A 27088-nucleotide genomic window follows, 5' to 3' on the forward strand; every position below is an offset into this window, starting at 1 on the left:
AAGTGATAGAGACCAGGTCCTGCTGACATCCTTTGAGCCCCTGGATGCAGCCATGCCCGAGGGCAACAACCTCCTATTCCTTTACATTTTTTTGATTAAAATTTTTGATCCTTAAAATTTTTCTTCCTCCCATTACTACCATTTTTGTGTAAGCCAGTCTGAAGTAAGTTTTTCCTTCACTTCAACTAAAGGTGTTCTGACCAATGGCCATAAGAATTCTTGGTTTGCATTAAGTTCAACTACTAGATTGTGAGCCTTTTCAAGGCTCATCCAGTCATCTTTTTAATACCCTGGGACTGGACAGTGCCTATTAGCACATGGCAGATACTCAAAGGATAGTAGAAGAGTGGGTGAATGAGTGAATGAATTAGAGCCTGCCGAGGGCTCTGGAGGGATACAGGGAAATATGAGAGATGGTTCCTGCCTTCAAGGGGCTTATAGAATAAGTGATGACACAAGCCCACACGTGTGGAGGGCAACTGACGAGTGAGTTAAGCGAGAAGATAAAAAATGTCATCTGGAAGTAACTATACGAGAAGATTGAAATGAGTGGTTCAGACAGAACATTCTGTGGATCTCAGATGATCCCTGGAGGAAAGGCCTTTGAAGTAGATTTTGCTGCTTGGAGTGAAGAGGGGAAGGCATTCCGAGTGGGTGAATGCAAAGATGCGAGGTGGGGATGCATGTGACCCAGGAAGAGTCCTTCCCAGGTTTCAGCAGCCTCACTTTCTTGTCTTTGAAGCTAGATACATAAAAGGGTAGAAAATAGCCATTCACTGTTTCCATTTTTGTGCTTCTTGTTAAGCTTTTCAAATAAATAAGTTGGGGAATTGGGAAAAAAATCCTTTGTCAGATCACGTGCATACATTTGGTTTTGAAATATATGGTTGCTCTTGTCACAGAGGTCTGAAAGGCCCTCACTGGCCACTCCGTCACTCACCCATCCATTTGATGGATGAGGCAGTAAAGCCTCAGAGAGGTCGAGCCACAAGCCCAAGAACACACAGCCAATTAGCAGCAGAGCCACGCTCCCCAACTCCTAGTACAATAGACTCAGAATCCTTGGGGGGCAAAAAATAGGTAAATGAAGAAACCCATTCCTGGCGCAGAGCTTCACCCACTGCCTGGAGCAGAAAGGGGGATGAGGGAGGGGGCTGGGCAGGCAGCAGATTGGGCCTTAAATGGGCCTTAAATGCCGGCGGAGGAGGTTAGACTTTATCCTCTGTGTCGTAGGTCCATTTGCTCCCTGATGGACAACAGGAAAGATGCCCAAGTGACCATGTAAATTCTCCTCAGACTCCTGATCCACTTGGGGTAGCAGCCTATTATGGGTTGAATTTTGCCCTCAAAAAATTCACATGTTGAAGTCCTAAACCCCCAGTACCTCAGAGTGTGACCTTATTTGTAAATAGGGTCTTTACAGAGGTAATCAAGTAAAGATGAGGTCATTAGAGTAGGCCCTAATCCAACATGACTAGTGTCCCTATAATATAAAAAAAGGGGAATTTGGACACAGACACACGTCCAGGGAGAACATCACGTGAACATGAAGGCAGAGATTGGGGTGGTGTGTCTACATGCCGAGGATCACCAGAGATGGCTGGAGTACCAGAGGTGGCCAGCATACCGCCAGAAGCTGGGTATGGGACCACACAGAGTCCCATGGGACTCTATGGGACACAGAACAGAGTCTCCCTCACAGCCCTGAGAAGGAACCAACGCTGCTGACACCGTGATCTCAGACTTCCAGCCTCCAGAACTGGGAGATAAGACATTTCTGCTATTGAAGTGACCCATCTGTGGTGCTCTGTTACTGAAGACTGGTGTCCAGCAGCACACAGCCCAGATGCTCATCCTGTCCCTCAAGGCCCTGGTCTATGCTGCCTCTGTGACCTTGTCTCCACCCCTTGTCCATCCGCCCTGCCCTGGGGAAGGCGCCCATGCACGCAGAGCCTTCACGCCGACTGCTGGGGATGCTCTCCCTTATCCCTAGGCCACTGTACAACCTACCCATTTTTTCTGGTCCCACCTCATCCTTCTGGGCACTTTTCACCTGTCAGCCGACTGTGTGCCCAGACCTGCCTGACACCAGAGAAACAGTGGTGAAGAGGACAGATGTAAGCTAGAAAGGGGTCAAAGACAGAAACAAAAAGTAAACGAACAGGACGGATGTCAGGCGTGGTAGTGCTGTAATAACGATAAAATAGGGTGGTGTACTAGAGATCGAGGAGCCGCTGGGGGGCAGGGAAGGCCTCAACCAGGAGAAACATCTCAGCTGACGTCTCGGTGACAAGAAGGACCACCTCCACCTTCCCTGGGTGAGGTAAAGCCCCCCCGCCCCCCTCCGATACAGACTCAGGAGGCACCATGCATTTCTCTCTCACAGCTCTTATCACCGACGCCATCTCCTATGTACTTACGTGCTTATTTGATTGTCACCTGAGGCCCCTACTGGACTGTAAGCTCCGTGAATCAGGGAGCGTGACTCACTTTGCTTGGCACTGGCACAAAAGATGGCACCCAGTTAATATTTTCAGAATGAATGATTCATGCTCCCAGCAAGGACAATGAATTCCAAACCCTGATTGGGGCAACTTACGTAGCAAGAGGTTAACCATACTTTTTGGGCCCCAGAACTAATTGAGGGAGTGCTTTTCTGAGCTTTGCTGGCAGCCGCCCAAGCAAGTGTAGTGCAAGACCCTGGAATGTCTTGGAAGGGAGCAGGAAGCCAGAGGCAGGGACTCGGCATCTTGGGGACGCGGTCAGCTGCAGGAGCTCCCCTCCCTCCCAGAGGGACCACCATCCCAGGGCAGTGGATTTGGATTCATCTGCAACATGGGGCTCAACAGGCCTGGAAATGGGTTCTGTTTGCTAAGCGGAATTTTCCGGTGCCCAGCCAGAAGAAGAAGAGGGGAGAAGCTGGCTCGCTGCTGATTTCATTTTCCCAACTCGCCAGCTTGGCGAGGCCTCGCTCCTCTAGCTGCAGATGCTTGGATCCTCGTATCCAGCTCCCCTAGCCAAAGAAAGAAAGCTGTGACTCACCAGAAATTTTCACTGCTATTTTCTGGCTGTAAAAAGTAAAATACATACACATCTTTGTGAAAGTTCTCAATTATACTTTAGCTCAGCAGCTTCCACCTGCTGTGTGGACACAGGGATGCAAGACTGGAAAAGGAGAAAAGCCCTCAAGATGTGCCTTAGAGGACAGAACGCCTGCCCAGGTTCATTTTGGCATCTTCCAGAAGTGTGGCTGCAGCAGGCAAAATGGCTGCTAGCATGGAGAGCTGGGTCTCGGGTCAAAGGGGTCCTGTTTTCAAAAGGGACAAATAACCCCCTGAAAAGGGAAGGCCGGTGTCCAGCTCTGCCATACGTGGCCTGGATGCTTCTTCCTGCGGTCCCGGTGCAATCCAGATGGCCCGTAGGATGGTGATCAGTGCACTGGCCGGAGCCCTCGGGACCCCGCACCTGCCCCTCCTCTGCCTTGCTCCCCGGGCTCTAGCCACACTGGCCTTTATTCGGCACCTTAAATGCACCGAGCTCCCTGCCCCCCAGTGAGCCTTTGCCCATTCTGTTCCCTCTGCCTGGAATCCTCAACCCCAAGCCCACTCTCCTGGCCCCTTTATCTGCCTCCCCCATCTCTTCCTTTAGAGCCTAGCTGAAAGGCCCCTTCCTTAGGGACACTTCAGAGACCCCCGAAATCCAGCCAGGTCCCCTCGATATGAGTCCTCATGCACCATGCTCTCCTCTCTAGCACTTTCTGTGGCTGTGACTCCATCCACACGTGCTGAACTCTCTGAGGGTTATGTGTCTCCCCCACTGGACTGTAAGCTCCGTGGAGGCAGGAGCTGTGTCTGTTGTGCACCATGTCATGTCCCTGGGGACTGGTCCATGTGAAATATGCAATAAGAATGTATCGAGTGGGGGAACTGCTGAATGACCCTGGAGCTGCTTTCTGGTGTTTAACACCAAGGTTGACAATATGGTCTAAGTAGCCAGGCCACAGGGGTTAAGAGACCTGCATATAGTCACACAGGCAGTATGGACTCAGGGGTACTCCTCCCCCCCAAGTCCAGGTGTCTTTCTGTTTCATCGTGTCTTTCTGTCTCACCATGCTGGGCCCTATCTGTGGCCTTCCCTCTTCTTTCTGACATGGTGAGAGCCAGGTACCCTCGTGGCCAAGGCCACAGATGGCAGCTCTCCACAGAGCGGTCAACTCCACCCTGACCCTGGCTGTGGACAGCCCTGTTCACCCCGGTCTTTTGTTCTACAAATGAGCTGCGCCACACGAGGGGAGCCGGGGCTGGGAGAAGATGGGGAGAGCAGAAGCAGCCTCCCGTGCTGGAGTGGACCCAGAGGACGGGCCTGCGGGTTGCACGGCAGGCCTGGGACAGTGTCTGCAGAGGACGGGCTGGCACATCATGCCCATCGGAGGCCCCTTCCAGCTCACCAGGGCAGGAGGAGCCCAGCCCTGCCCCATCCCTCCAGCTGCAACCTCGACAGGCCTCCTGAGAATTTGCCTTTTCTGCCACATGGTCACGTGCATTTGTAAAGAGTTCCAGGTCATTCCATGGTTTCAGATATCATCCAAGTGCTTGTTGCCGGCGTCCACATTTATCTCTCTAGCCCAGATATCGCCTTCTGAGGGTTCCACAAGCCCTTTAGACTCGCCGTCTTCACATAAATCTCATCGCCTTCCCTCCCTGCCCTGCTGCTGTAAATGTTCCTCATCTCAGTAAATGCTACCCCTGCTCTCGGGCACCCAGCCTGAGAGACTTGGAGTCATTCTGAGCATCTTCTTTTCCCTCCCAACCAGTCAATCTCAGGGTCCAGTCCGTCTACCACCTAAATGTTTCTTGAATCCCTCAGCTTCCCTCTTGGCCCCCTCAAGCCCATCCTCCACGCAGTAGCCAGAGTAAGAGTTTGAAAGTGGAATTTTACCCTTTCACTCCCCTGCTCTAAACCCCTCAGTGGCTCCCCGCCAACCTCAGGATGAAGCTCAAACTCTCTACTGGGACTTAAGGCCCTTAACTATGTGGCCTCTGCCTAATTCTCCAACCTTGTTTTTCACTCTCCCCCCATCACTCCAGGACATAATGCTTGAGCCCCCTTGACTATGTTTGACTCACCAACCTGCTCTCTCTAGGCCTTTGTTCATCATATTTCTCCACCTAGATAGCTCTCCCCTGTCAAACTCCATTCCAGCCTTTAGTTCTCAGTCTAGAAAGTGCTTCCTCCAGGAAGCCATCCATGCTCACCCCTCCACCAGATCTGGGCGAGGGGGCCTCCTCTGCCCCGTAGTCTCCTTCCCATTACTACATTTATGAGGCTGTATCATCATCTTCTGCTTCCTTGTGTGTCTCCCTTACCCGAATGTAGCCTTGTGGAGCAGGGTCTTGCCTGCTGTGGTTACTGCTGCATCCCCAGCCCCTCGCCTGCCTGGCACGTACACACAGAGACAGGCAATGAATGAATGAAAGCCTGAATGAACCAAGGCCTCATCTCCTCAGCAGCCACTCACTTTAGCTTGACAAGTCCTTGGTTGCTTTCGGGTAACTCTCCCCTCCTTGCCTCTGCTCCTTCTGCCGCCCCTGTAATCCCGTTTGCGTTTGCGTTGCCTCCTGCCCACAGCTGCTGATAAGGAAAGTGCCTCCTTTCCACTCTTTCTCTTACCCAGTCTCCCTGGCCAGGTGACCTAATTAATGGTCCCCAAGCTGTCCCAGCACTTTTGCACCCTTTCAAGACCTTTTTCCTTTCCCCTGAAACTTACCTTCTGGCTGTGACTTCCATAAATTTTGCACATTTAATTCCCTGAAGCTGTTCAATTCTTGCATCCCAGGCTGAGCTCAGCCCCTGAAGTAATTTAGGTAACAGCTCAATTATCTCATCTCTCCTTTCATCTTTGCATTTCCATCGCCACCTAGGAAGCTGTGGAAATGGGATGTAAAGTACTTTCTGCCCAAACCCACTTCTCCCCTTGCAGTTCTTATCTTGGTTCATGTCATCAGCATCCAACCAGTCGCCTGAGATCCAAATCTCAGAATCACCATCCACTTCCCCCTCCCCCACCCCCTCTCTATTTCCAGGAAGTCTCCAAGATTCTCTGCTCTCTTGGTGAGGAGCCTCTTAAATTCACCCTTCTCTGGCCACCACCCAGGCCCTCATCATCTCTCTTTTCCTGGACTAGGGTCACCTCCTGACTGGTCCTCCTGCCTCCAGCCCCACACCTCTGCCCACACCCATCCAGCCCTCCACTCATCCACCTGCTCATCCATCCACCCGTCTATCCACCCCACAATCCACCCACCCACTCATCTGTCCATCATCCTCCAGTCTGCCCGCAATGATCTTTCTAAGACACACATTGGTTAGATCATACCTCTGCTTAAATAACTTCCATGACTCTCCACTGCCGACAGCAGGCATTCTTAACCCTGGGTGCACATTAGAATCTTATAGAGAATGTTTTAAAAATACCAAGGTTCTACCCGCAGAGATTCTGACTCAGTTGGTCTTGGGTGGGGCCTGGGTCTTGGTGTTTTTTAAAAGCTTCCCAGGTGATTTTAGTGTGCAACCTGGGTTGAGAACCATATGGCCTAGATGATAAAATCCCAACTCATTAGGCTGGCGTTCGATTCCCCACAATCAAGCCTTTAACCTGTCTCCCCATCCTTATGTCCTCCCTAACACACTCAGAATTCTAGCTCTGCTGAGCTGCTTCTCTATCTTTGTATCCACAGGTCCCTCTGCCTACAATGCCATCTCTCTGCCCCTCTATTTGGAAAACTCCTACCTATTCTTCAAGACCCAGCACAAATGTGACCTTTTCTGTTGGGTTTCTCTTCTACAGCACCTACTACATGTCAGGCACATTGCTGGGCACTGGATATGGTGACTAAGACAGAAACAGTTCCTGCTGTCACAGAACTTAGAGTAGGGTGATGGGTGGGGAGTGGAAACGCCTTAAGGCAGAAATTCTCAAACCTGAGAGTGCATCGCGATCCCCTGGAGGGCTGGTCAAAACACAGGTGCTGGTCCCACCTCCAGGATTTCTTATTAAGTGGTCTGGAGTGGCCCCGACAATTTGCATTTCCAACAAATTTCGAAGTGAAGCTGATGCATCTGGGCTGGGGACCACCTCTGAAAACCGCTGCCCTAGAGCGAGGTCAGAGGCACGCTCTCCAGGGAGTATCATTTAAGCCAAGACTCAGAGGGAGAGAGAAGAGCAGGGGCTCACGCACTCCAGATGGCACAGCGCGCGTGAAGACCCCAGGCGGGAAGAAGCTGGCAGGAAAGCAAAGGGGACTGTGTGACGGGGACCTGGAGTGGGCTCCGCGTTTTCTCCAGCTTCTCACGCAGAACGGATGCCCTGCGTGTTTCTATCCCAGCGCTTCAGCACCTTCCACTGTAATCCTTCTGCCTCAGCCGCCTCATTAGGAGCCCCTCCGAGGCAGGTCTGTGTCCACGGTCACCCAGAGCCCACCTGAGACCTGACACAGAATAAATGCTGAGGGATTTGGGCTGGGCTGTTGGATTTCAGTGTTCTGGTTTTTTCTCTAGGCTATGAACAAAGGAGAAACTGCTTCGTTTCTCTTACAGCATAATGTCTCCTCCATTTTCCTTAAAGGTCTCTAACATATCCATCCTCTCTCTCAACCAAATTCCTTTCTCCCAAATTCTGGCTACCTGGGCAGATTTTTAAGCCCGTTTGGTGACAGAAAGAAAAGTCAACTGGCCTCTCCTCACCTATCCTTCCCAAGCCCAGGCTTTGGGTGCAGTGAGGGGTGTACGTGCTGTGGCTGCCCAGAGGCCCTCAGGGCTACACTTCCACTTGACTTTGGGAGGATGATGTGGTCAAAGCGGAAGTCAGCAGAATTCCCTTCCTCAGAAACACTGATCGTGGGAGGCCGCATTTCCTCAGAGAACCATGGCCAGCCCCCCCGGGGAGCCAGGCAGGCCTGGGGGACTGGACCTTGAGCCAGTCACCCTAGGTGGTGGATGGGCCTCTGCCCCAGCATCACCTTCCCGCCTTGGAAAGTGGAGGAAGGGTCATAGGTCAAGTACACATGCGAGATGCCCCGTGTGGCAACATGGGATTATTGGTTTGATTTTGGTTTCTGATTGTCCTTTACTGTCTTCCTGGACACTAGGATATATATACACTTTATTGAGACTAACAGAGGGGTCTTTGGTAAAGCACAGAGAAGAGAGATATCCCCCATTTCATTTTTAGAAATATCCCATTTCCCAAATTTAGGGAAACACTGGTGCATAGATCTGTGGTTCTCAGACTTGTGTGTGAATCAGCAGCTTGGAGGGCTTGTTAAAACCCAGATCACCGGGTCACCTCCAGAGGTTCTGATTCAGCAGGGCTGGAGTGAGGCTCAAGTGCCTCCTTCATTTCTGAGAGACCCCAGGCAATGCTGCTGCTGGTCTGGGGACCCCGACACTTTGAGAACCCCTCAAATGGGGGTTTTAGCATAATGCCCAGCTAGAGGACACTAAGAATGTGTCAGTCATTGAAGGACCAAGATTTGTCTTGTGTGTACTTCACTCAAAAGCAGATTTCCTTAGGCTCTCCTCCCAAGTATAGAACCTGAAATCCCCCAGGCCCTCAGCTCCATTGAGGGTCAAAGGAATGTGTTTCCAAGAGGCCAAGAGACCAGGACTGACCCTGGAGGAGGACAAAAAGGTTAAGAGCTGGAGGGACCCCCCAGGGGTTGGGGGAGGCAAGGAGGGGAAGGAAAGGGTCCACTTTTTTTTCTTTCCCCTGGATATTTCTAGAACTCATACAAGAATTTTAAGCACAACTGGTTTAGTATTTCTTAACTCCACGGAAGACAGCTTCCTCTCAGAAGGGAGGGATGCATGTAGCAAGTGTCACATCCAATGGGAGAGTAGGATGGGATAGGACTTCTAGTCAAAGACCTGGGTTTTGGCCCCCGCACTGCTCTGCGACCTTGGGAGGATTGCTTCCTCATGGTCTCTGTTGCCCCAGCTGTTAAATATGTTATAATAAAACGAGTTTGAAAGGGCCCCATGAGGGTCAAAAGAGCCACGGTGGGTGACAACGTAGAACACTGTGTGGCTGGCAGTTTCAGTGAAGCCAACCTGAGCTGTCTTGGTTTCCACAGGAAGGACCAGTATCTCCTCTCGCCCGTGAACTGTTGGTATCTAGTCCTGCATCAGACCAGGCGGGAGAGCCGAGACCATGCTACCCTCAATGACATCTTCATGAACAATGTCATCGTCCGCCTCTCCCAAATCAGCGAGGATGTCATCAGACTCTTCAAAAAGGTGGGTACTTGGGCCACCCGAGTTTCTGCCCCAGGCTGGCCTTGGCAAGACAGCCAGCCACGGTGGTTTGTGGTTTGGGGACATGGGACCAGGGGGCAGGCGTGTTGAAGGGTGTTGGGGGCTGAGGCCTGGACTTGGCACCCCAGACCCTGAGTTTGAGTCCTGTATATGGCTGGGGGGCTCAGCCACTTCAGCAACCACCATCACCACAAAAATAAAAACCTTTGCATGGTTAGGTAAGTAGTACACTCGTTGTAGGAGATTTGGAAACATAGAGGTGAGCTCACACTTATATAAAAAATAAAATAAAATAAAATTCAAAAACAAACAAACACTTAGAAATTAATGTCACCTGAAATGCTATCACTCAGCCATAATCACTTTGGTTGTCATAGGAACTTCTTTATATGTACATGTGTAAATACATTTTCTATGAGTGCTGATTTTATACACTTTCTAGAATATGTATGTACTTTTCCCAAATGAGATCAGACGGCATATACGATTTTACTCTCTGCTTATGTCACCTAACAAATTATATAACACTGGATTACAAAATTTTCCCGAATCAATAAATATAATTCCACAACATTTTGAAAGATTGCATAATATTTCATCACATAGATGTACCCTAGTTTATTTAACCAATCCCTTATTGTTGAACACTTCAGTGATTTCCATATTATTATAAATATTGCTGCTGTGAACTTCTTTTATATACACCTTTGTCACATTCACTGTTTTAATTGAAGTATAGTTTATTTACAATATTCTATTAGTTTTAGGTGTATAGCATAGTGATTCAGTATTTTTGTAGATTGTACTCCATTAAAAGTTATAAGATAATGGCTGTATTTCCCTGTGCTATGCAATACATCCTTGTTGCTTATTTATTTCATTTATTGTAGTTAGTGTCTCTTAATCCCATACCACTAATTTGCCCCTCTCCCTTTTGGTAACCAGTAGTTTGTTTTCTATATCTGTGTGTCTGTTTCTGTTTTGCATATACATTCATTTGTATTATTTTTTAGATTCCACATATAAGTGATATAATATAGTATCTGTCTTTGTCTGACTTACTTCACTAAGCATAATATTCTCTAGGTCCATCCACGTTGCTGCAAATAGCAGAATTTCATTCTTTTCTTATGGCTGAATAATATTCCATTGTATATGTATATATAGATATACCACATGTACTTTATCCATTCATCTGTTGATGGGCCACTGCTATTTTCTTTTTTTTTTTTTAACATCTTTATTGGAGTATAATTGCTTTACAATGGTGTGTTAGTTTCTTCTGTATAACAAAGTGAATCAGCTATACGTATACATATATCCCCATATCTCCTCCCTCTTGCGTCTCCCTCCCATCCTCCCTATCCCACCCCTCTAGGTGGACACAAAGCACCGAGCTGGTCTCCCTGCGCAATGCAGCTGCTTCCCACTAGCTAGCTGTTTTACATTTGGTAGTGTATATATGTCCATGCCACTCTCTCACTTCGTCCCAGCTTATCCTTCCCCCTCCCCTTGTCCTCAAGTCCATTCTCTGTGTCTGCGTTTTTATTCCTGTCCTGCCCCTAGGTTCTTCAGAACCTTTTTTTTTTTTTAGATTCCATATATATGTGTTAGCATACGGTATTTGTTTTTCTCTTTCTGACTTACTTCACTCTGTATGACAGTCTCTAGGTCCATCCACCTCATTACAAATAACTCAGTTTTGTTTCTTTTTATGGCTGAATAATATTCCATTGTATATATGTGCCACATCTTCTTTATCCATTCATCTGTTGATGGACATTTAGGTTGCTTCCATGTCCTTCCTATTGTAAATAGTGCTGCAATGAACGTTGTGGTACATGACTCTTTTTGAATTATGGTTTTCTCAGGGTATATGCCCAGTAGTGGGATTGCTGGGTCGTATGGTAGTTCTATTTTTAGTTTTTTGAGGAACCTCCATACTGTTCTCCATAGTGGCTGTATCAATTTACATTCCCACCAACAGTGCAGGAGATTACCCTTTTCTCCACACCCTCTCCAGCATTTATTGTTTGTTGATTTTTTGATGATGGCCATTCTGACCGGTGTGAGGTGATACCTCATTGTAGTTTTGATTTGCATTTCTCTAACAATTAGTGATGTTGAGCATCCTTTCACGTGTTTGTTGGCAATCTGTATATCTTCTTTGGAGAAATGTCTATTTAGGTCTTCTGCCCATTTTTGGATTGGGTTGTTTGTTTCTTTGATATTGAGCTGCATGAGCTACTTGTATATTTTGGTGATTAATCTTTTGTCAGTTGCTTCATTTGCAAATATTTTCTCCCATTCTGAGGGTTGTCTTTTGGTCTAGTTTATGGTTTCCTTTGCTGTGCAAAAGCTTTTAAGTTTCATTAGGTCCCATTTGTTTATTTGTGTTTTTATTTCCATTTCTCTAGGAGGTGGGTCAAAAAGGATCTTGCTGTGATTTATGTCATAGAGTGTTCTGCCTATGTTTTCCTCTAAGAGTTTTATAGTGTCTGACCTTACATTTAGGTCTTTAATCCATTTTGAGTTTATTTTTGTGTATGGTGTTAAAGAGTGTTCTAATTTCATTCTTTTACATGTAGCTGTCCAGTTTTCCCAGCACCACTTATTGAAGAGGCTGTCTTTTCTCCGTTGTATACTCTTGCCTCCTTTATCAAAGATAAGGTGACCATACGTGCGTGGGTTTACCTCTGGGCTTTCTATCCTGTTCCATTTATCTATATTCCTGTTTTTGTGCCAGTACCATACTGTCTTGATTACTGTAGCTTTGTAGTATACTCTGAAGTCTGGGAGCCTGATTCCTCCAGCTCCATTTTTCTTTCTCAAGATTGCTTTGGCTATTCGGAGTCTTTTGTGTTTCCTTATGAATTGTAAAATTTTTTGTTCTAGTTCTGTGAAAAATGCCATTGGTAGTTTGATAGGGATTGCATTGAATCTGTAGATTGCTTTGGGTAGTAGAGTCATTTTCACAATGTTGATTCTTCCAGTCCAAGAACATGGTATGTCTCTCCATCTGTTTGTGTCATCTTTGATTTCTTTCATTAGTGTCTTATAGTTTTCTGAGTACAGGTCTTTTACCTCCTTAGGTAGGTTTATTCCTAGGTATTTTATTCTTTTTGTTGCAGTGGTAAATGGGAGTGTTTCCTTAATTTCTCTTGCAGATTTTTCATCATTAGTGTATAGGAACGCAAGAGATTTCTGTGCATTAATTTTGTATCCTGCTACTTTACCAAATTCATTGATTAGCTCTAGTAGCTTTCTGGTAGCATCTTTAGGATTCTCTATGTATAGTATCATGTCATCTGCAAACAGTGACAGTTTTACTTCTTCCTTTCTGATTTGGATTCTTTTTGTTTCTTTTTCTTCTCTGATTGCTGTGGCTAAAACTTCCAAAACTATGTTGAATTATAGTGGTGAGAGTGGGCAACCTTGTCTTGTTCCTGATCTTAGTGGAAATAGTTTCAGTTTTTCACCATTGAGAATGATGTTGGCTGGGCCACTGCTATTTTCTTAAGATCTGTTTCTGTAACAGGAATTTTAGGGTCAAATTTTCCTCATTTGTTTGTCTATCTAATGAGGTTAAGATCAGCTACTTCCCAGGGGCAGTATGAGGGTTAAATGAAATGGTGCAAGTGAAAGAGGTGGGTATTATTGAGAAGTGGTTCAGGGTATGGTCTTTGGGTCCAGAAGTCTTAAATTTCTGGCTTCATAATCCTGGTTCCATTGTTTATTAGCTGTGTGTCTTTGGGTTTGTTACTGAAACTCTCTGAGCCCGTTTCCTTATTTGTGAAATGGGGATAGAAATACCCACAGGGCAGTTGCTTGGGTTAAGAGGGTTATTAATCCCAAGTAAAGCATGGAAAGCAGCGCCTGGCACTAAGTGCTCAGGAAAGCTGGCTATTATAATACGAATGTAAGAGACTATTACTACTAAAATGATCCAGCTCATCTGTTCTTGCCAGGCACTAGTTTTAGGGAAGAGGCGACCTGGGATTGCTAGACACACAGAGGAAGAAGACAAGTTGGTTTGAAATATAGTCATCTCTCCCTGGTCTGTATGTGGATTGTTCACTTTGAGGATGACTTCTATAGCAAAATTGTAACTGCAAGCTAATTCCCCCTGCCCACCCCCCGCACCCGCCCCCGCCACACAGTCTGCTCTGGTCTCCTCCTGGGGCTGTGTTTATGAAGTGCAGTCTAACTTTAATATTTGCATAAGCAAACATAATTAGAAAGGTAAATACAGTGCAATAAAAAAAAAATTCACATAGTGCTTTGCAAAGCCAAACTGAAGGGATTCAGATTGCTTGGTCCCATCACAAGCTCCTGCCTGCCGCTGCCACTGTCACATCTTTTTTTCTGGGTGGGAGGGACTCACAGAGATAGGGTCATCAGGGCCTTTAGGAAATGAAGGGTCTTTTCCTGAGCTGAGCCCTGGGACAAGTGAGATAAATCTTTTCAGCTCTCATTTAGGCTGACAGCAGCCTCACTTGTGATGGAGGTTAACAGGGTGGAAAATAATGAAAAAAGGTCTACAGCTGAGCTCCTGGCTGCCTTGTTACCAGCTCTGTGCCTGTGGAACAAAGGATACGACCCGGCCCCTCTGGGCCAAGAGAGAGCTGGGGACGGGGCCTGACTGGCTGATTTAGCACAGCGTGGCCCCCTTGTGTCACATCAGTTATAGATGATCTCAGCCCTGAGCCCTGCATCCTTACATAATAATAGTTCTGCAGACCTCAAACGACTGCAGGGGCTGGTCTCTGGTCAGACTGGGGAACAGGATCATCACTCAGCCTATTTTACAGATGAGAAGGTAAAGCCTGAGAATGGCCAGTTGTCACTACTTCCAGGAGGCAGCACGGCTGGGATTTTGGAGTCTGTCTCAGAATCACCTGTCACTGACATTGTGACCCTGGGCGAGTCTCTCTGAGCCTCAGTTTTCTCATCTGGGAAGTGGAGATGGTGACAGTGCTACACTTGGGGTGGGAGTCCTTTGCCATCTGCCAAGTCACATTCTGGCACTGCCTCTGCAGGAGGTGGGAGTGGCTTCCAGGCCAGGTGTCCTGCCTGTGCCTGGGCCTGGGGCAGCTGCTCCACCTGCCAGCTCCTCCGTGGTGCAGAATGCTCTTTGACTTAATAACTCACCTTTTCCTGATTCTCTGTTTCCCCTTCTGCAGTGCAGTGTGTTATGCCTGGAAGCAGCACTTCTCATTCCACAGCCATTCTAGGCTTCATCTGGGCAAATGGACTTGGGCATGCAGGTGGCCCTTGCTTTAACTGTGAGACGTGGATCCACCAGAGTCAAATGGACTGGATGAACGCTTAGCAGCCACCGTAGTGACCAGGACTCTTACGGTTGCAAACAACAGAAACCCAGCTCAACGGGCTTGAGGGAGGAAAGGGAGCTTATCGGCTCTTCCGAGCCAAGACTGGCTTCAGGCATGGGGGCTTCAAGGGCACAAAGGGTGTTGTCAGAACCCAATCTCTCTGCAATTCTGTGCCAGTTTTCTTTGTTTTCCAGTTTTTTGTTTTGTTTTGTTTTTAAGGAGGGGTGGGAGAAGGGCTCATGCATAGTCAGTCTCTCTCTCTGTGATGACCACATGACCCCTGCAGCCCCAGGCTTACATCCTGCCTGCTTCAAGTCCAGCGGAAAGTGAGGGGTCTCTTCTCCCAGAATTGGGTCTTACAGGCTCTGACTGGACCAGTGTGGGTCACACGAGTGCTCCTGAAGCTGGGCATACATTCAGCTCCCCCTGATGCATAGGACAAAGGATGGCTGAGGGTGGTTCCCCAGGAAAAGCTGGGTGCTCTTACAAGAAGGGTGAAATAAAACAATGGGTGTCCACTAGGCCTTCTGTTCCAGTCCTTTTATCATCCTCTTCATGAGCTGTCCTCTCTCTGCCAGATCTCCCCCAATAATGGGCATTCATTACCTTGCATTGCATTTGGGGACAACCGAGACCAATAGAAAATTCTCCCCAATGTTGAGATGAAATCTTTCAGGGTTTCCACTCACAGGTCCTGTGGGCCACCTAGATCAATCCACATGGAAATCCATCAGTTACTCATGACCACACACCCAGGCCCTTCCCGCCTCTGGGTAAACATGCCAGGTTCCTTCAGTTGACCCCCGTGACTTGGCTTTGCGTTTTCTCTCCTCCTGGGTCAGGCTCCAGGGCTTCTCTGACCGGCATAAGTTAATATTCAGAACCACTCAGAGCACTCCAGAAAGCTCTGACCAGCTAAGAGGAGAGCAGGGCTGTCTAGACACTTTATTTCTAATAATGAAACCTATGAAGGCACTTGCCTTTTTCATGATCGTCTCAGCGCATTTGACCCACTCTGAACTCTCAGCTCAAATCTCCGGGGGATTTTGTACCAAATGTTTTTTAATCTGTCCTATGAATTCTGCCCTTGTGTGTTTTTATATTTGCCCTTTTAAAACTTCATATTATTAGGTTCTGGTCAAATGGGATCAGTGTCCTTATTTAAGCGATTTTTCAAGCAGCAATACGGTAACTTTTCCAAGAGTTTCCTCATTCCTCCTCTGTGGGAAAAGCCTGTTTCATAACTTCTCCATGTCTTCCTCCTCTGTGTTACCTTCTTCTGCGTGTCAATTCTTTGGCCCCGTGTTTGATTCTTCTCTACTTTCTTAGTAGAGAAGGTGGAAAGTGGGGCAGAGGGTTGAGAACGAGTTCACAGTGGAGGTGATGCTTGAATTGGATGTTGAAGGATGAATAGGAGTCTCCCAAGTGGGGAAAGGAGGTTAGGAGTTCAGTGTTAGGACAAAGGCAAGAGCACAGGGGACAAAGTGTCATGATGGGGGTCCAAGGCAGCTTGGAACGGAGGCTGCAAAATGGTGGTCCACAGCTGAATTTAGTTCTCGAGTGTAATCTGCTTGGCCCTCACTATGTTAAGAAAACTTCAACCAATATTTTAAAATTGTGGGATTTCGCATAAAAATCAGAATTTTGTATTCCTCTTGAAAAACCAGAAGCTCTGACAGTACCAGAACAACATGGGGTCATACTTGGCGGTAGTTGTTCAGAGCTGAGTAGCCGCTGGCCCTTCAGGCTGGGCACACTCACTCCACTGCCCCACAGCCCCTGCAGGTTGTCTGGTGCATGACACCGACCCCTTTATTTTAGCTCCTTGGCCCTTTGTGCATTTGAGTTTGTGGCCTCATCTTTAAACATGATCTAACAATGCTTCTCAAAGTCTAGCATCAGAATCACCTGGAGGGCTTGTTAAACATGGATTGCTGGGCCCCATGCCCACAGCTTCTGATTCACCAGGTTGGAGTGAGGCCTGAGAATCTGCATTTCTAACGAGTTCCCAGGCGCTGCTGATGCTGCTGATCTGGGGATCACACATGGGGAATGACTTACCTAGTCCAACCTCCTGGTTTTCCAGGTGAGGAAATGCAGGCCCACCTCTGGTAAGCACAGAATCCGGCCCCAGACGCAGGTTCTCTACTCCAGGTCCAGTCCCGAATCCACTGCCCCCCGTGGTGTACCAACAGGGAGGGTCCATCTGCACCCTGCTTGCTCTCTCTTCCCGCCCCAACCATTTCTGAGCTGGGCGTTGAAGCCCATTTCATTTCCAGCCTCAGCTTCCTTAACAATAGCCATCCATTATTCTGTGCTCTGATGCCTGCAGAATTTAATTACTTGCCCCAGCCGTGGAGTGAGTTTGATTGTTGGAAGCTGCGGTGTTCTGAAGGAAGCGCTAATGAGGAAAGATTCTTAGCAGAGAAGAGAGGGCATTCGGGGGGCTTGTGTTTGAAAGCAGCCATTCACTGTGTGGCAATAAGGGCTTGGTCTTCAGTGAGCTTTTTCGTTCCTGCCTTGAAGATGTCCGTCGCATTTCATAAATAAATCAAGGCTTTTGTATCCAATAATTGCCTTGCTTTGTGACCAAGATCAAAAGCACCAATGGCCTTGGATTCAAAGCCAAGTTTATTTTTTATTTTTGGGTTGCAGGAGAGAGTGAGGGTTTGCATGCTGGAGGGTCCAGCTCTGAGGCCTGCACAGAGAGAGAGAGTGAAGTGGGCAGACTGCCAGGGACGAGGAGCCTTCAGCCGTCTCCACTGTCTGCCAGGGAGACAAGTTGTGAACGATCGCTCTGCTAGTTGAGGCTGCTGAGCTGGTCGCCATGTTCCCAACTCACTCAGCAAACATGTATTAGTGCTGTTGTGACAATAGATAAGCAGTAATCATAGATAACAGACAATTAGTGAGTGCTTACTGTATGCCGGGCTCTGGGCTAAGCATTCACTTCTTAAAACCTTGGAGGAAGATGCTGTCATCACCCCCATTTTACAGATGAGGAAACTGATGCCTATAAAGGTGAAGCTGGGGTTTGAATCCAGATTTGTCTGACCCCAAAGCCCATGCTTAGTGGTAAAGGCAGATGCTAAAGAAGATAAAGAGATGAATCAGACACAGTGTCTTCCCTCAAGGAGCTGGCAGTGAACAGTGGAAGTGAAGACAGATGTGTATCAGTGATGCAAATACAGCAGAAAGAGAAATTGGTTCAGAGGGAGGAGGACTTCTAATCTGGGCTGGGGGGCACTTTGGAGAAGGTTTTATGTTGAGGATGCAGCATTTGAAGTGAATCTTGAAGTGAGGATTAGGATCTATGCCAGCTTGGGTTCCCAGGAAGCTGACTCTCAGACAGTGATTATGGTGCAGGGGTGTATTATCAAGAGTTCTTGGGGTCCCCACTGCAGAAGGAAGGGAGGGAGGCAGGATTCAGGGAATTTGCAAGAAAGGCCTCAAATGACTCCTTGGGGAGCTCTGAGGCTGGGGTGGCCCTTCCCAGTTTTCCTGGGTTGTGGCGAGGAAGCTAGGCCTTTATACCATCATGTTGCTCCTGGGAGGGCATGTGGCCTTGGGTAGGTGCCTCTTTGGTGAGGCAGTTCCAAATAGGGCTGATAGCTGGGGGTGCCTGCCAGGAGCACTCCCCATATCTGGGGGAGTAAGTCCTCCAGTCCTGAAGGGGATCTGAGTGGTGCATTGCTGTGTCCGCAGTGGATATGCAGAGATCTGGGAAAAGTGAGAGATAGGATTCTAGACCAAAGCAAAGGCACATTGACAGAAAAATCTGGGTCCCAGATCATGAGCAGGTCGGCCAGCGTTGCAGTCTACTGCAGTGGTTAGGGGTATGGACAGACTGTGTAATCCCTGTTCTGCCAACTTTCCAGATGTGTGAGCTCAACCTAATCCCTAAACCACTGACTTTCAACATTTTCAAAAGGAAGCTAATAAAAAGCCTCTTTCTTAGGGTTGTTGTAAGGATTAAAAAATGATGATATAAAATGCCTACCTGGTACACAGTAAGCAATCATTAAATATTAGCTATTATTAGGATGATTATTGGGACTTTGAGAAAGAACATGGTGAGAATTAAGTTTAGAGATGGGATGAAGGAACATTCAGGCACACAGGTTAAATAAAGGGTCAGAGATAAGGAAATATGCTCAGGAAACCACTCACTGATTAGTTCTAACTGATGGTGGTCTTTCTTCTTTTTTTTTTTATAACCTCATTTCTTTTTCTTGCCTTATTATATTGGTTTGGACCTCAATTGGTATAGTGTAGAGGGAAATGGGAGAGAAATGGCATTCTTGACGTTTTTTTAAATTTATTTTTTATCGAAGTATAGTTGATTTACAATGTTGTGTTAATTACTGCTGTACAGCAAAGTGACTCAGTTATACATATATACATTCTTCTTCATGTTCTTTTCCATTATGGTTTATCACAGGATATTGAATACTATCTTGACTTTTAAAAAGCATGCTTCTATCTTTTCACCATTTAACTCTTAGCAAATTAGGAATAAATAGAAACCTCCTTAGTCTAATAAAGGGTGTTAACCGAAAACCACCAGTAAATCTCATACTTCCTGCTGAAGCGTTCAGCAAGATGGCTGATTACAAGATCAATATATAAAAATTAATAACATTCCTGTGTGCCTGCCACATCCAATTAGAAAATGTAATTAAAAAATGCATACATTAGGGCTTCCCTGGTGGCACAATGGTTAAGAATCCGCCTGCCAATGCAGGAGACATGGGTTCGAGCCCTGGTCCGGGAAGATCCCACATGCCGCAGAGCAACTAAGCCCGTGTGCCACAACTACTGAGCCTGTGCTCTAGAACCTGCAAGCCACAACTACTGAGCCCACGGGCTGCAACTACTGAAGCCCGTGCGCCTAGAGCCCATGCTGTGCAACAAGAGAAGCCACTGCAATGAGAAGCCTGTGCACCACAATGAAGAATAGCCCCCGCTCGCAGCAACTAGAGAAAGCCTGCGCACAACAACGAAGACCCAATGCAGCCAGAAATTAATTAATTAATTAATTAAAAAAAAAAGAATCTAACAGAGCAGAAACCAAAGTTTAGAAAAAATGCATACATTAGAAAACAAGAATGATGGAAAATTAATGCCATTAATGCTATAAATTAGCTGCATCCTAGGAATTTTTTAAAAAAATATGAATATTATTACCTTTTTAAAAAATTTTTATTTATTTATTTATTTATTTATTTATTTATGGCTGTGTTGGGTCTTCGTTTCTGTGCGAGGGCTTTCTCTAGTTGCGGCGAGCGGGAGCCACTCTTCATCGCGGTGCGCGGGCCTCTCACTATCGCGGCCTCTCTTGTTACGGAGGATAGGCTCCAGACGCGCAGGCTCAGTAATTGTGGCTCACGGGCCCAGTTGCTCCGCGGCATGTGGGATCTTCCCAGACCAGGGCTCGAACCCGTGTCCCCTGCATTAGCAGGCAGATTCTCAACCACTGCACCACCAGGGAAGCCCCATCCTAGGAATTTTGATAAGTGATGTTTTCATTGTCATTCAGATGTAAATATTTCATAATTTCCATTTTGCAATTTCTTCTTTGCCCCATAAATTTTTCAGAATTATGCATATTTTAGTTCCAAAGATTTTCTTTAAAGCTTTCTACTTGCTTTTAATTTTTAACTTGATTGCCCCATAAAAAGAAAAGAAGGCCTGTAGGCTCTATTTTTTTGGTATTTGTTGGAGCATTTGCCTTATCAGATATCAAGACTTCCCCTTAAGTGATAGTCAGAAAAACAGGTAGTATTAGACCAGTGCTAGGCAAACTAACCGATGGGCCAGATCAGAGCCCAGAAACAAAGCCCCCACAAATGGGAACACAGTATATGGCAGTGGTGCATTACAGATTAGGGGAAAGGATAGCCTGTTTAGTAAATGGATCTGATTCCACTGGTTACTTGTCCATTTCTTATTATTTTTTAGGAACTGGTTTAAACACATACACACACACACATACGCTTTTTTTTCCATATGGAATAAAATTAGACCTCCACCTTAGTTCCCAAAAATATATTCTAGATGGATTAAAGTGCTAAAGGTAAAAAACAAAACTTTAAAAAATTTTGGAAGAAAATGTAGAAGATTCTATTTAAAACCTTGGCGAGTAGGAAAAGTTTGCTTAAACATAAAACATAAAACAAAAAAGCACACACCATAAAGGAAAATATTGATAAATTCCATTATATAAAAATTTAAAAAATCTTCTATACAACAACAACTGCAACAAATAAATAAGGGGAAGATACAGACCAGGCAAGGAAAAGATATTTGGCATGCATAGAATTAATAAAAGGTTAGTAACCTGAATATAAAAATCAGCTCCCACAAATAAATTGGAAAAGGGCAAACAGCCCAATAGGAACATGGGTAAAAGATATAAATAAGTCACAGAAAATGAAATTTAAATGGTTAAAAATATAAGAAAAGATGCTCATACTTACAGGTAATCAGGAGAAGGTAAAATAAAAGAAAATGAGACGCAGTTTGACTCCCATTAGATTGGTCAAACAATCCCAAGTGCTGGCAAGAATGTGGAGCAGCAGGGCCACTTGTGTCCTCCTAATAAACATGTAAATTGGTTCAGCCCCTTCGGAGGACACTGGGAGTGTCTTGTGACAGAGAAGGAAGAGGTACATACCCTGTATCCCGGCAGTTCCACTTCTAAGTACAACCTAAGATATTCTAGCATATCTGCACACACACAAAACCTTATGCAAGGAGGTTTTCTGCAATAGTGTTTGTAGTAAAGAAACAAAGAGAAATCACCTCAATGACCATCATGGAGGGACTGGTTAAATAAGCTATGGATAGTCACATGATGGACTAGTATACCATCATTTAGATGGAGGAAGTAGATCTACATAAAGCAATGTGTATAAAAGTTGAAAACACAATGCTGGGTGAAGAAAGCAAGGTACGCTATACTATTTTTATAAATTTAAAACACAAACAGTTCATATTGTTTGTATTCTTAGATACCTGTCTGAAACAGAGCTATACAAAGGTGGACTGGGTAAGAATACACACCAGCTTCACAAGAGTTATTGAGGGATGAGGGAAGGAGGAAGGAGACAACGCTTCAGTGCTCTCTGTAACATTTTGCTTCCTAAGAGTGATTTTGAAGCAAAAATGGCAAAATCTTAATGGTTATCTAATTTGGGTGGCATATTCATGGGTGTTTGTTATTGTTCTCTCTACTCTTCTGTGTGTTTTAAATACTGGAGTGCTGAAATTAAGTGGTGGTGGGGGTAAGGTAGGTTGGAGACAGATCAAAGGGGCCTTGGGTGTCAGAGTGAGAAGATGGGCTTTATTTTTTAGACAAAGAAGAACCACTGAAGGTTCTTGAGTAGGGGTGTTGTGGCCAGAGCCAAGTTTAAGGATGACTGATTTGGTGTATTTGATGGCTTTGAAAAGAGAGTTGCTGGACTCAGTTGTTATACATATACACTAATATACAAGTTAGTGGTGGAAGGTGACAGGGGCCTGGATCAGGGAGGTTGATATGGAAATAGAAAGGAATGAGTGGATAGGTGGATGGGTAGGTTCCTGGGTAGATGGGTGGATGAGTGGATGGGTGGATGGGTGAATGGGTGGGAAGGTGTTGGATACATAGGTACAGACAGTTTTGAAAGGCCAGTACAATCCTCTATTACATCCTATTCACAAACAATGCAAACAAAATAGAAGATCAGATCATAAAATGACAAGGAGGTTAGAGAGATATCTCAGGTCAGTTATTCAGCAGGAATAAGTGATCAATAATGTTTTGAATCCAACAGATAAGCCTGACAACATCCATATTCACCTTGAAGAGAATGTAGAGGGGGAGAAAACAGCTCAAAACTGAGGTGCTTCTGGTTTTTGTAGCTATTGGTTTTTCAGGAAGATGGATTTGTCACGCTTCTTAGGATACAGAGACTCTCACCGTCCCCTGAGCCTATTGATGCTTATCTGTGAGAGATTCTTGTCCCCCCACTCTTGCCAAAAAAAAGAAAAAAACCAGGGACATAGGAAAGATTATTCCTGAGTATGTTCTGCTTTCACGGAGACTCAGCCCAGCAGTCCACGCGGTGTCCTTCTGCCTTGGCCTGGAAGCCAGGGGGTGGGGTCAGGACGTGGTCACAGAAAACAGGAGATTCTACAGAACGGCACTGGGTACTGTCTGTGGTCTGATATTGACAGTGACCTAAAGGAGAGCCTTTTAAATATCAGCATGCTTCTTATGGTAAGGCAGAGGAATATCCGTTTTATAATTATTTTGGAATGTTTGGGGAAAATAATTCTAAAGGCACATAGAGTCATAGCTCTCCCAGCAACAGGGTGGAAGCAACAGAGTGGAATTGTTGAGAGAGTCACATTTACTAGCTCTGTGATCTTGAGCAAATTACTCACCCTCCCTGAGCCTCTGTGTCCTAATCTTTAAAGTGGGGTTACAGTGGGGTTATATCCCATAAAGGGCTGATATTAGGCTTATGTGAGGTACTGTCAGTAAAGTAGTTATCATTGGGCCTGGTACACACTAAGAGATCAAAGAAACGATAGCTATTATTGTTATTTTCTTTAACGATAAGTATTATTGGTAGTAATATCAATAGTACTAAGCATTACTATTAACGATAAGTATTATATGAATAATAATATTTAGTATTATTAGAAGAGATCCAGAAACTCCTAGCCTGACCGTATCAGGTCACTTGGTCATGCCATTCCAAGGTATCCTCAGACCTGTTATTTTAAGCATTTCTGAAAATGAAGGCTTTCAGCACAAACAGGGTCCCAGAGAGATGCTGGGAGGAATTAAGGGGGGAAGAGGGTGACAGACACGACATTAGGCTTTTTGCCTTAGCCTGCTGCTGGCCTCCTGGGAGGCACTAGTGGGGCCCACTTCTGCCGAGGACATTTGATGAATGGTCGCAGGGCCTCCTGTTTCCTTGCTGCCCGATATCCCAGCCCCGGTGTTCCAGCTCCTTGCGAAAACAAGTAGATGACAACATTTGGAGTTGCAGCCACAGGAGACAGAAATTAGTTTGGGGAGGGGAGGAAAGAAGGGAGGTGTCCAGGAGCAGGGAAAGGAAGAAGGTGGGGGGAGGGGGAAGAGTAACAAGTGTCTAGGTGGAAGGTGGGCAGAGTGTAGGCTGAGGATGATGTTAGGAGGCAAGGGGTAGGGACGTGCCAGAGCGCTGGCAGCCCAGTTACTGGCAAGCTAGGACATGGCCCGGAGAATGTCAGCCAGTTAGCTGCCCAAGTGGCTGTGTTCAGGGATAAGCTGACCTTCCAGGACAGAGTTGGAGAAGCCCCATCCCTCCAAGACACGCCCCTCAAGCCTTTGCTTTGGAAATAAAAACGCAATCTCTTTGGGAGATGGCCAGTGCTTACATATATCGTTTATTTAAATGGGGAACATCTGTGGGTCTCCAGTTTTGTTATTTGATGAGAAAATAAGCTGAAGCAGTGGATTAGCACTAAAAGAGACAGAGTTTTTGTTTTTACTTTGTTTGTATATTTGTTTCCCATTATTTCCTTGGAACCCCAGAACTAGGAAAACCATGGAATGTTCCCAAAGGGGGAAAACTGGACATGAGAACATCAAGCAAAGAGAAAAGGGAGGCAGGTGTTGCTGACTCAGCGCCTGATGAGATGAAAGAGGGAATGGTTGGAGTTGAGGAAGGTTCCACCTTACTCTCTGCCTTAAAGTTTTGTAAGGGTTGTTTCGAATGGTCTCCTCTGGAGAAGTGAGAGGGAGTCTTGTCATTAAAACCCAGAATTTTACTGTTTTCTAGACGTGCAGAATGACCAGCGCCACATTTGAGTTAGCTTGAGGGAGACAGAAACATACCCTTTGCAAAGAGAACTTTTCAAATACAGCTCATGAAGTCCTAGGATTTGTAGTAACAGTTCTGAGGGTTTCCCCTTAATAGCGAGATTAGCCCTGCATTGAAAACCAAATTCAGCCATCCACAGCAGGACTTTTGGTGAAGACATTGATTTCACTCAGGAACATTGTGTCAAAAAATTTTTGTCGGGGCTTCCCTGGTGGCGCAGTGGTTGAGAATCTGCCTGCTAATGCAGGGGACACGGGTTCGAGCCCTGGTCTGGGAAGATCCCACATGCCACGGAGCAGCTGGGCCCGTGAGCCACAATTGCTGAGCCTGCGCGTCTGGAGCCTGTGCCCCGCAGCGGGAGGGGCCGCGATAGAGAAAGGCCCGCGCACCGCGATGAAGAGTGGCCCCCGCTTGCCGCAACTGGAGAAAGCCCTCGCACGAACCGAAGACCCAACACAGCCAAAAATAAATAAATAAATAAATAAATAAATAAATAAATAAATAAATAAATAAATAAATAAAAGAAAATCCTTTCAAAAAAAAAAATTTTTGTCATCTGGTGCCATCTTGACATGAATGTACAGGATTTGGTTTTGTCTTGTGTTTTGCGGAAAAGCGAGAGTCAAAGGTGGCCCCCTTTTACCCTCTCCATTCGCTGCCTCTGCGTATTGGTTAGCTCACGCACAGGCAGTATGGAGTTCCTTTTGTGCGCAAGTCTTCGTGAACAGCACTCTGAGAAGCCAGAGTCCCAGCCTTTAAGGGGCTAATGCTCTCTCTAGTTGGTTGAAAATTGGTCCTTTTGCAGAAACTGTTTGAAAGCTGGTGCTTGGTAGAGGGTTTTCAGAAGGCTGTCTCACCCTGTGGTTATTTTGGTGTCTTCATGCTAAAATAAGCGGAGTGCATCAGTATTATTTCACGTGAGCAAAGGTGGAAATTCACGGGATTCTGTAAGCTGGAAAAGTCCAGAGATAAATCTTAGCATCACTAGATCAGGACAGAAATGCTGTTGTCGAGGCCCTGACTCTCCTTGTGGTGGGTAGCTTGAGACCCCTGATGTCCTTGCTTGGTGACCCCAGAGGAGAGATGATCTGAGAGTATGGTTCTTAGAAAGCTGCAGGGAAAATTCTTGTTGGCTCAGCCTGGAATACATTTCCATCTCTGACCCAGTCACTAGACACAAGGCGCCAGAGCGCTCTGGTCAGGCTGGGTCCCGTGCTGGATGGACCATCTGGTGTGATCAGACAAGCAGGGGTGAGTGCCACCTGTATCTCATCTTTTGTTATCAGAACAAGGAAGAAGGGAGAATCCAGAGATGGCCATCATGGCCGATTTAGTCCTAGCAGGGCAGGTGGGCCAAGGAGGACCAGGCCAAGGAGAACTCGACCTGCCTGCAAGTGAGGGTAAGGCCCGAGGATGCAGATTTTTGCACAAGTGGTGAGAAAGCACATTGGATGGGCTGGTGGCGTCCAGGGGGTATACCGTCCTTTGCAGCCTGGACTTGTGGCCTGGACTCATCTCTGTGACAGCATTGCAGTGGCTTCTCTTCACCTGTGTGCCCGCATCTCGTCTAGGCCCTGGGGAAACAGGCCACAGAAGGTCCTTATGAGTGCCAGCTGTGGGGTTAGAACAACCAAAAGTTGAATCCTGGCTCTTCCACTTCCTAGCTGTACAGCCTGGGGCAAGTTGCTTAACCCTTATGAGCCACCTGCCCTCATCTGCCAGGCGGGCATAATAATAGTACCTGCCTTAAAGGTTTCCATTAGATAATGTATGGAGGTGACTTTGGACAGTGTTTACCAATGGAATGTGCTCCAGAAATGCTGGCTGCAGCTGATGGAGCAGGGACCAGAGCTCACTCAGCTTTGTGTCATTAGTGCCTCGTGGAGGCTCGTATCTAGTAGGCCATTCAATAAATGCTGGTGTAAATCGAATCAAAGCCAGGTGAGGAACTGGCCACAGAGCTACAGGAAGAGGTAGTGCAGGCAGGAGGATGGGTTCAGGGGCGTGGGTTCTATGCAGACAGTGGTTTCTGGGTCCACGGGGGAGCCAGGAGGTTCAGCCTCAGGAACCAGGCTCTTCAGTGGCTCTCAAAGGTTGGCATGTGAGAAGGGCACTTGTATAAAGATCCTCTCACACGTTCAGATTTGGCAGGTCTGGGATGGCTGCCTTGATGAGCACCAGGGCATACAGACGGCTGCCCCCGGTGAGACCCCACTGGTTTCTGGGTCATAAACTCAAAGGGATGGGTGAAGGGAGATGCTGTGGCCAACTGGAGAGCACAGACCCATCCGAGGGGCCGCCGTGCTCCAAGTCGGGGCTCAGCCTCGCTAGATCTTCTGGTTTTTCAAGAGAAGCTGAAAATCTGGACTTGTAATGGCAATTTCCTGATTTTTAAATGCTGGAAAGAGTCAGATTTCCTGAAAACACTGAATGGCCAAATAAAACGCATCTGTAGGCCAGAGAAGCTGCCACTTGGAGCCCTAAGTCTAGGGCAGCGGTTCCACCCAGGACGATTTTGTCCCCTAGGGAACATTTGGCAATGCTTGGAGATCATTTTTGTTGTCACAGCTTGCGGTGGGGTAG

The 27088-nt window shown here is 46.5% G+C and overlaps 1 protein-coding gene across 5 annotated transcripts in view; it reads left to right on the top strand.

The window, feature by feature from the left end:
• The window catches only part of SRGAP3 (SLIT-ROBO Rho GTPase activating protein 3), a 261732-nt gene that overhangs the window by 131191 nt on the left and 103453 nt on the right, over positions 1-27088 (top strand). For all 5 annotated transcript variants that reach the window (XM_057555522.1, XM_057555523.1, XM_057555524.1 and 2 more), the window contains exon 3: positions 9132-9294. In XM_057555522.1, the coding sequence (XP_057411505.1) occupies positions 9132-9294 (163 nt within the window). The remainder of the gene's footprint in view (positions 1-9131; positions 9295-27088) is intronic.

This window comes from Balaenoptera acutorostrata, chromosome 10, assembly GCF_949987535.1.
Source record: "Balaenoptera acutorostrata chromosome 10, mBalAcu1.1, whole genome shotgun sequence".
Classification (NCBI taxonomy): Eukaryota; Metazoa; Chordata; class Mammalia; order Artiodactyla; family Balaenopteridae; genus Balaenoptera; species Balaenoptera acutorostrata.